At 38.7% G+C, this 9,818-nt stretch overlaps 2 protein-coding genes across 3 annotated transcripts; both read left to right on the top strand.

Annotated features, from left to right (window-relative positions):
- The first annotated feature begins 1,123 nt into the window (after positions 1-1,123).
- Positions 1,124-4,797, top strand: LOC103401992 (uncharacterized). 2 transcript variants are annotated; one of them, XM_008340731.4, is made up of 3 exons: positions 1,124-1,259; positions 2,121-2,640; positions 4,174-4,797. In XM_008340731.4, exons 2-3 carry the CDS (start codon positions 2,193-2,195, stop codon positions 4,221-4,223), a joined length of 498 nt encoding a protein of 165 aa, XP_008338953.1. In that variant the 5' UTR covers positions 1,124-1,259; positions 2,121-2,192; the 3' UTR covers positions 4,224-4,797. The 2 variants fall into 2 exon arrangements, with proteins under 2 accessions (XP_008338953.1, XP_008338952.1); XM_008340730.4 differs by having other exon boundaries at positions 1,139-2,035.
- A 939-nt stretch (positions 4,798-5,736) lies between these two features.
- LOC103401991 (protein NETWORKED 2A) lies at positions 5,737-9,376 on the top strand. The gene is made up of 2 exons (XM_008340729.4): positions 5,737-6,076; positions 6,374-9,376. Exons 1-2 carry the CDS (start codon positions 5,983-5,985, stop codon positions 9,178-9,180), a joined length of 2,901 nt encoding a protein of 966 aa, XP_008338951.3. The 5' UTR covers positions 5,737-5,982; the 3' UTR covers positions 9,181-9,376.
- The last annotated feature ends 442 nt before the right edge of the window (positions 9,377-9,818 follow it).

Consider the following 9,818-nt stretch of genomic DNA (forward strand, 5'->3'; position numbering starts at 1 on the left):
CATGAATATCCTTTCGATTATCAAATGACCAAAGAACATATACCCACCTTCGAATTTGATACATAAATAAATAATAAATAAATGCACTTTTAGTGTTTTAATCTCAAAATTTTAGTGTTTTATTGTATGATTGTTCATGAACTTTTTGCCACCTTATATTTTTTGGTATAATGTTTTATAATATCGACACATAAATTAATGTTAAATGTGAAATGACGATAATTTATGAAGAGTCCCACTTTTGACAAGGTCTTCTTAACATTTCTCTTCTACACATGTGACCAAGAACGAGAAGTAAGAGTTTTTAGTCGACTAAGAAGTTAAACTTTTTAGTCGACTGAGAAGTCAGACTTTTCAGTCGACTACTTGTGACTTGTGTCCGCTAATTCTTTAATTAAGTGAGTTTACTTAAACCACTATCTTAATTCGAATCCAAATTTGCTTCTTCTTCTTTCTACAACCATTTTATTGGAGAGCTCATGTAACGGGTCACGTTGTCTAAGTCGTCGTAATGTACTTGTGGCAAGTGCCTCTCAAAAGTCAATAAGGTAATTTTCATGGTATGGATTTTCTCTCCTTTGCTTAAAATCAGTTTCACGGAAGTTTTTACTTAATAATTTTTGGACTGCAAGTAATAGATTGTCTTGATGGATATCAACGTTTGCTTCAACCTGTTGTGTTTTGAGTTCAAACTCTCCCTCCTTTCTCTAATATAGCTTCAAGTAATAATTTGCTTGTAATAATTAAAAAGAAAACAATCCTCTGATTGTAGGCAATTTCTTTTTTAACTTTTTTTTGTTGAAAATAATCCTTCACATGGACCGCATCTCATTTAGTACTATAACTTAGTGATAATTCTTTTTACTTATAAGTAAGAGATCTTATGTTCGATTGCTGTTAAAAACGAATTTAAACCATATTATTACTAATATCGTTTGTTAATCTGCTCTTAATGTCTTTGAAGTGTCAATAACTTATTTCTTTTATTTTCCAGCATAATCTGACCTGCCATTTTTTCACCAGAAAAAAGAAACTGACCTGGCAATTTCAATTTCCAGAGGGTTTTGACACGTGTACGCGCATCCTTCCTTTAATTTTGCACTCGCTTGCACTACATAACAACACTTATCTTGGAGGCAGAAACATCTCCTTTTTCCCTTTCTGAATTCTGACTGAAGATAATTTCACAGAGATGAAAAATTAGGGTTACTTTCTTGCAGAACCCCTGAAAAATTAAATCTTTAGTTCAGGCTCCCGAGGTATATATAAATTAAAGTTCCTGATTCGATCTTTTCGTCTCGAACATAAGAAATATTTCATATGTTTTTGTTTTCGGAGCTGCTTTGAATCTCCATTTGATATTCCAACTTTGAACGACGAGGCGAGCATTTTAATTTTCCCCAATTTTCTGGGTTATTTGGATTTCAACGAGTCGGATAAATTTCCGTGCGGCGGAGTTGTTTCTGGAAGCAAGAAAGATCGAAATGCTCTTAACTTTTTGTGTCGATTTTTTCTCAATTTTCCTGGTTTTTCGTTTACCAAATCGAAAATTAGGACATGGGTTTTGGTCAATTTTTCGATTTGATAGTTTTTTCTCTTTCGGTGAATTTTTGCAGGATTTGTTTGTGGGATTTGAGTTGTGCGTTTGAACTTGTAAATGGGATTTGAGAAATTGGGTTGCTTTCGGAATATTGTTATTTTTATTTCTGGTTCTGTAATTTCCAAAATCCGTCTCATTCGGAAATTGCATTCGTAGCTAAATTTGGCAAAATCGTGTATTCTTCTTTGGGAAAGTTGGATTTTTGACGAGTAAGATTTTCTGGGTCTGATTCGGTTTGTTGGTATTGCGCGTCAATATTCATTGAATTTTACAGCTGTTATACCTTACCTTTTGTTTGGTTGCCGAGAAAATTCAGTAGTATAAAAAGGAACATTTGACTTTCCAAGAAATCGGAACTGTTACTGATTCAACCAAAAGAATTATACTTTGCTGATGCCATTTCCTGTTTCAGATTTTTCTGCATATGTTATGAATGTGAGCAATTTGCCTTTTTTCTGTAGTATGCTTTAGTTACGTTGATACATTGATTGATATGTTGTTATGAACGTTTCATGGACAGGCTGAAACGTTTCCACTTCCACTTATTGGGCTGGGTATACTTAACGCAACTGGAAGGAGATCTTTCTGTAGAATGCTTTCATGGTGGTTGTGGAGTGGAAAGCAAAAAGAGCCTAGAATCCCAAAGGGGTCCTCTTTAAATTCTTCCCCTGACTCGGGCATGCGGGAAACTGATGCGTTAAAGTTTCCTTCGGTGAAGGGGTCAAATATGGCCTCATCATCGTCGAGAAGGGTGAAACGCAGATGGCATAGTCGGGAAGAACGGAAAATTGATAGGGAATATGATGTCGTTCTTGTGCCATCTGAGGGTGGATGTGTTTCTGGTTCTGAGTCCGTGGACTCGGATTGGTCAGTTGGATGGTTGGAGCCTCTTGGACCTGGGTTCCAGAGTGATGACGATGCAGACGATAGTTTTGCCGTGCTGGTTCCATGCTATGGGCATGTTATTCATGATATGGTGAAGGATTCCAATAACAATATCTTGAGCACAGTTGGGAACATCCCAGATGGTTATTCAGATGGTAAGAGCTTATGTCTTATACGCCTATTTATCTCTTTTTACAAAAAAAAAAAGAGGTGCTTTTTAAGTAATGCTTTCATTTCATGTATCCTACTTATATGATAGTTGATATGAAAATGTTTAAATTTAACCTCCGGTTTAGAGGTTGAGTACCTTTAGATTGTTGGACCTCTTTAGAAAAGGGTCTTGTGCTTCTGTTGATTTGATTTTGCAATTCCAATTCTGGAAACACTCTTAAATACGCCAGTTGTTATTCTGGGAAAAAAAAAGGAAGTGATTCTCGTTGACTATAAGTTGGTTTAATTGTTACTGTCATTGGATCTGATACATGAATTATATCCGAGGATCAGAAGTTGTTATGATCTTGAGTTAATGTTGCAGAATTTAGATGCCTAGTCAGTGATCATCTAACATTGGGGGTTAGGGGCAACAGCATCAGTAAGCCATGTGTTTACTGAGATGAGGTAGCATGAGTTTTGGTTTAAGGACAGAGTTTGGTCTTGACAGGCCATAAGTTTTAGGAAACTGGCCTTTTTCTGGACTTGATAGCCAATAGATATTGCACAACTTGAGTGCTACACGGTAAACACATATCACATACAATGAGATCTTAAGTCTATATATGATCGTAAAAGTTAATGGCCTGAAATTTAGCTCAATTTACCTAAGCTTGACTTCCTCTATTTCTTTCCTCTCATTTTGTCCAGATTTCCTTACATATTTTATGTTCACTAAATTTTACCAGTCATTATATCGATGCTGCAGTTCAACTATACATTTTTAGTTGAAACCTCAATGGAAATAATAGGAAGCAAGCATTCAGACACCAACTTTATAAGAAATGGATGCATGGTCTCAAATATTTCCTGAATTTTTTATATATGACATTGTCCAGGTTCCATTTTATGTGATTTGACACCTCTTATATCTTTAGTAGATGTTTTTTGCTGCTGAATATTTATATTTCGGTATTTGGCAATTATTATAGTAGTAATGAAGCTCTTATCTTTCGATTTGGATTGGAGTTGTTGGGAAGGGAGGTTCAGTTCACTTGGTTGTCACATCCTCTAAGCTAATGAAGATGATACTTTACTTTTATTATGAGTTTGTTTGAGTAGTCCTTGTTCCTTGCATTGATGTCTTCAGATCTGAGAGACAAATGTACTTGGTAGATAGAATGGGGGCATGGTGAATTCATTGGTATTATCATTGCTCCTATTTGTGGTGTTTACCAGGAACTTATGGGCTTTGTTTTGCTGGTCATTTTCCTCATTGTTCCACTAGAGTCGCATACTTTGTTAATCTTATCATGTCTGTCTATTTCCTGCTTGTTTGCCATAGTGTGTCATGAAGTGGTGGGTATATATAGATTGGACTACTGTTTGTGGTAATTGGTATTCAGCTTTCTTATTGAGATGCAATTGTGGTCTAGTCATATGCAAAAGAAAAATATATCTCACTAGCAAAATGCTTTTTGAAAGTAAAATGAACGTCGAGTGCTGATTTGTTCTTTGCATTTTTCTTCGTTGTGCAGAGAGCACAAAATATATGGAGGAGTGGCTCTCTTCTCTGAGGAACAGCTGATGCCGGATGAAATGGATACGAGCCTAGTTTGATGTAATTATTAGTAGTACGGGACTGGCTAATATAACTTTGATTAGCAGACATGGAGTATTATGGAGGATTCTAGTGCCACTATTGCTGGAAGGTGGTTTGGTTTCGTGCTTCCTCTGCCATGGGATTGGCTGGGAATAACGCTGCTGCTAGTGTCTTTCTCGCATTTCAAAATTAAGTATGGTACTACTGTGTGTATAGCTAAAATCTCGAAAACGAAAAAAAAAAAGTTTTGGCTTGAGAAACTCTTAAGAAAATGAAGAAAAATGAGAAAAGGGAAAGAAGAGAACAGATGGTATGTGGGATATGTGAATTGTTTGCGTTGATTGTGATTGTTGGATGTAAAAAAATGTGAAAGAATGAGAGGTAGGCAGCTTAATGCTTTACCCTAATATTTGTTTGTAAATAATTTGTTAGAAAGTGTAAATAGTATGTGTATAGAAACTAATGACTCTCTCAGAGCTTCTTCCCAATCTTATTGTAATATATGTCATGTTGTAAACAATTTGTGAATAATATTTATAAGAAAAAAACTTGTAAATAATGTGATAGCTCCCTCTCTCTCTCTATCTCTCTCTCTCTCTCTCTCTCTCTCTCTCTCTCTCTCTCTCAACAAATCCTTGAAGCATGTAAGATCACTTTCGAACCCAATTAGATAATTTCCTTGGAATATAGGTGTTAAGTGATGAGTGACATAATCTCATCCAAAAGAAGGGGTTTCAAATTGACACCAACTAGCATCAAAGTTCAATACTCAAAAATGAAACTGACGATGATCAACTAGCTTTTAGTTCAATGGTACTTTCTTGTTAAAAATTCCAAGTTCAAATTCTCCATTCCGGTGATGAAATACCAATTTTTAACGAAAAATATATGATTAAAATAGTCATTTCGATTTGGTTTTATGTAGTTTTTAAATAGGTTAATCTGCATTGAACCAAACTAAGATCACATTTCTTGTCAATAGAGAGCACACTGTGTTAGTCAATGGATTGTTGGCTAGCACCCATGTGTGCTCGTGACGTGCCTTTTGGTGTCACGTTACTTCGTCATTAATTTTCATAAACTAACTGTTTATATACTAGTAATTAAAGTGTGAAATATTTTTCCTAGAACATTCCATGGCAGTTGCAACGGTAATAAAACCAGTAACTATAAACTGATAAACATGAACCTAGAAGAAGATGAAACTCTTCCAAAAATAGTAAAAAACCTAGTTATTACCGAAAAAAGGGAACAAGATAGGGACTCCAGCTTGTATTTTGCAACAAAAATTAGGCAAAACAAGAGAAGTATCCAAAACTAAAATATTAAGGGAATTCATGGGCTCTCACTCTTTTCCCCGGGGACACTACCAACCTGGCAAGCTCAGGGAACGCCACGTGGACAGCCTCACTGAGGGCTTTTGCATTTTTTTAGCTTTCCCAACACCTATAACTCAGGCGAAGTATCATCTCCTCCAATGTCTGGTCTTTACCAAGTCATTTGTCAAAGCTGTGTGTGATTACTTCTCTTAATCTTTGATTAATTCCTTCAGTAATCATGGGATCATGGTTGATTAATCATTTTCTGGCTTTTCCCATTGTTGCGTGATTTGGGTTTTCCTCTGATGATTGAATCCTCCATTGTGCTTAGATTTTGTGTTTAATGGGTTTCTTCATGTGATCATCGGTTTTGTTGAGAGAGAGAGAGAGAGAGAGAGAGGAAGAGAGAGAGGGAGAGAGGGAGAATGTTGCATAGAGCAGCAGGCAATGCATATTCATGGTGGTGGGCCAGCCACATCAGGACAAAGCAGTCCAAATGGCTTGAACAGAACCTCCAAGGTGAGTGAGTGTGTGTGTGTGTGTGTGTGTGTAAATATAAGAGATTTTGATCCATTTGGTCTTCCTTTTAGTTTTGACATTTCTTCCCCACGTTTTCAATTGATATGGAGCAAATGGTGCCTCTTTTCTATATGTTTTTGTTATTACGAGACGATATCTTAAAATACTCTGATTTATGAGGAAGAAGAATCGAACTTGGGGCACAAGAGAGCGAGAGCTCACTGCCCTAGCCAACTAGCCTAATTCATCATTTATATAGATTCACGCATCATTGATAATTTGTGATTCGAATTGCAGATATGGAGGAAAAGGTGCATAATACATTGAAAATCATCGATGATGATGGGGACTCCTTTGCAAAGAGGGCAGAAATGTATTACAGGAAGAGGCCGGAGCTAGTTGTCTTTGTCGAAGAATCTTTTCGCGCCTACCGAGCATTAGCAGAGCGATACGATCACTTGTCAAGAGATATGCAGAGTGCCAACCGCACCATTGCCACAGTTTTTCCGGAGCGAGTTCAATATGCAATGGAGGACGAGGATGATGAGATTGCTTCTCAGGCATCAACTTCTTCGGACGTTCCTAACAAAGCGTCGCCGAATGCATCCAAAAACATTCCAAAAGTCCCCAAGGCCCCCAAAGATTTCAGGAGCAAATCCATGTTATCAAGGAAGGGCACGCTTAAGCGAAATACAAGCTCTGCTAAAGCTGCCCTAGCTGTTACTTTGAGGTCAGGACTGACCAAAGATGAGGCGTTGGAAGAAATCGATAAGCTTCAGAAGGATATTTTGGCGCTGCAGACAGAAAAAGAGTTTGTGAAGATCTTGTTCGAACGCGGATATGACAGGTACTGGGAGTTTGAAAACCAGATCACTGATATGCAAAAAAGAGTTTGCAACTTGCAAGATGAGTATGGAATTGGCACTGTTATCGAAGACAATGAAGCTCGAACTTTGATGGCTGCCACAGCTTTGAAATCATGCAAAGACAGCTTGACAAAGATGCAGGAGAAGAAAGAGAGATCAGAAGAAGACGCCAGAGCTGAGAGCCAACGGGTTAGAGAAGTCTGCACCAAGTTTGAGAGCCTCAGAAATGAATTCCGTTTGAAACACGCAGACTGGAGCGATACTGATGAGTATGATTATGAGAACATTGATGTAGAGTCATTGAGTCTAGACCAAGAGAGACATGATGATCAGGACTCATTGCGGTCTAAGGTTCTGGAACAGCTCGATACGAATTCAAATACCTCAATTTCTATGACAGAACTGGCAGAGAAAATTGATGGACTTGTGAACAAGATTGTGAATCTGGAAACTGCAGTCACTTCTCAGAATGCTCTAGTAAATAGATTAAAATTAGAAACCGATCAGCTTCAGGCGCACGCTCGGAACTTGGAAGAGGAAAAGGAGACTTTGATGGAAAATGCGGAAAAGATGAGCAAACGGCTAAAGGAGTTAGAGGAGGAACTACGAAGAATTAGAAATTTAAACAGAAGTGTGGAGGACCAGAATAAAAACCTCCAAGCACATTTCACAGAAGCTAGCTGTAACCTTGACCATCTGTCTGGAAAACTGAATAGCGTGAAGCACGAAGATGAGGATGAGAACGTCGGACTGTTCCAGGATGTGAAAACAGTTTATGCCAAACCCGAAAAAGAGATTGAAGAAGATTCAGAAAAGGCGGTTCTTGATGATGATTCAGTGGTCTTGGAAGACAAAGTGACAAACGGTGAAGTTAAGAAAGAGGATGTTACGATTCTCGAAACTTCTGTCAAGGCAGAAGACGAAGAAGAAAAGCAATCAGACCAACCAATGCCTCAGGAACAACAAGAGAGACAAGATTCGGCTGAGGTTGTTGATCCACAAGAGTTGGAATTGGAAAAGGAAGACCAGCCAAACTGGAGACAGCTGTTCCTGAAAGGGTTAGAGGATAGAGAAAAGGTTCTGCTGGAGGAGTATACTTCAATTCTCCGCGATTACAAGGATGCAAGGAGGAAGCTGAGCGACGTGGAGAAGAAAAACCGGGATAACATCTTCGATTTAGCAATGGAGATTAGGGAATTAAGGGGTGTTGTTGCCTCCAAGGACAAAGAGATTAAACTTTTGAAGCAAAAAGCCAGCTCCCCAGAAACAAATCCGGATGACAGTCCTGCGACAGTATATAAATATCCAACTCAGGAAGGCCCCCTCGAGAGTCCAAGCCAAGTCGTTGCATGCCCATACTCAACTGTTGCATCACTAAATTTGGACAAAGAGATGATTTCCAATTACCTTGGTGAACAAGGAACAGAGAAATTTGAGGACTCGTCAGGAAACTCAAAGGTCTCGCCGAGAAAGGAGGAAGAAAGAATAATGAGGAGAAAAACCACCGTTAGACCTCATTCTGTTTCAGCAATCGAAGGAAGGTTCCGTTCAGACATTGATGAGTTGCTGGAAGAGAATTTAGAATTCTGGTTGAGGTTTAGTACCTCGGTTCACCAGATGCAAAAATTCCAGACTTCGATACAGGATTTACAGTCTGAGCTGTTGAAACTAAGGAACAAAAAGAAGCGTGATGGACAAGCTCTACAATCGGATGCCAGGCCAATATACCGACACCTGAGAGAGATACAAACGGAACTGTCATTATGGCTGGAACACAATGCAGTACTGAAAGATGACTTGCAGGGTAGATTCTTATCCTTGTGCCACATTCAAGACGAGATATCGAGGCTCTCTAATTTAGGCTCAGAAGGGGAAAAAATGGAGCTCATAAGCAAATATCAAGCGGCAAAGTTTCAAGGCGAGGTTCTCAACATGAAGCAGGAGAATAATAAGGTTGCAGATGAATTGCAGGCAGGTCTTAACCGAGTTAAAGGGCTCAAGGTTGAGGTCGAGAAGACGCTAGCAAGACTAGATGGGGAACTTGGGATTTCGGTATCAAAAAGCATTAATAATCCCCAACGCTCAACGAGCAAGGCTCGTATTCCCTTGCGGTCCTTCTTGTTTGGGATTAAGCTGAGAAGGCAAAAGCAATCAATCTTCTCATGCGTCAGCCCGGCATTACAGAAACAAGACACTGATCTTGCAGCAGCTACACCGCCACCAGAACAACCTATGTAGATGATTTTAGTTTTAATGTCATCAAGAATCATTGTACACAGGAAGCAGAGAGAGTTTAATCTTCCATTATGTTGTATGATACTTATTCAGGATCTTCTCTTGTTTGCTCAAACTTTGTTGGTAAACTTAATCTTCCATAGAAATTGAAATGTTTACTCCATCTTGTCCGATTTATAGTGATAAAAGGTCGTACCCAGTGCACAAGGCTCCCGCTATATTCAGGGTCTGGGAGAGGTGAATGTCGGCTAGCCTTACCCCCATTTATGGAGAGGCTGCTCCCAAGTCTCGAACCCGAGACCTACCGCTTATGGGCGAAGGCACTTGCCATCGCACCAAGTGCGACCTCTGTCCGATTTATAGTGATACAAGTAAGAAAATAGACAGAGTTTGCATGCATATACACTGTGATAATTCAGACTACAAAGCCCCAGACTATGGTAAAAATGGGTTGGCAGTGCGTTTTTCTACGTAATACAGGGTTGGCCCTGAGGAGTGTCAGATGAGGCGGTCGCCTATTGCCCACATCGAGGGAACCATAAAATTTGTTTATGTTTACAGGGTTCTGTGGGGATAAATATTTTTGAAGCCACCTAATAACTAATGAGTTTCACGTATTTTTCTTCAATACTATTTAGTAT

This window comes from Malus domestica, chromosome 15 (assembly GCF_042453785.1).
Source record: "Malus domestica chromosome 15, GDT2T_hap1".
In the NCBI taxonomy this organism is placed as follows: domain Eukaryota; kingdom Viridiplantae; phylum Streptophyta; class Magnoliopsida; order Rosales; family Rosaceae; genus Malus; species Malus domestica.

Bases quoted from the DNA above. Each gene is read 5' to 3' on its own strand.
- LOC103401992 (XM_008340730.4), top strand. From the start codon at position 1,994: ATGCCATTTCCTGTTTCAGATTTTTCTGCATATGTTATGAAT. The intron at 2,036-2,120 runs GTGAGCAATTTG...TTTCATGGACAG, and splicing joins TTTCTGCATATGTTATGAAT to GCTGAAACGTTTCCACTTCC. The intron at 2,641-4,173 runs GTAAGAGCTTAT...TTCGTTGTGCAG, and splicing joins CCCAGATGGTTATTCAGATG to AGAGCACAAAATATATGGAG.
- LOC103401991 (XM_008340729.4), top strand. From the start codon at position 5,983: ATGTTGCATAGAGCAGCAGGCAATGCATATTCATGGTGGTGGGCCAGC. The intron at 6,077-6,373 runs GTGAGTGAGTGT...TTCGAATTGCAG, and splicing joins GCTTGAACAGAACCTCCAAG to ATATGGAGGAAAAGGTGCAT.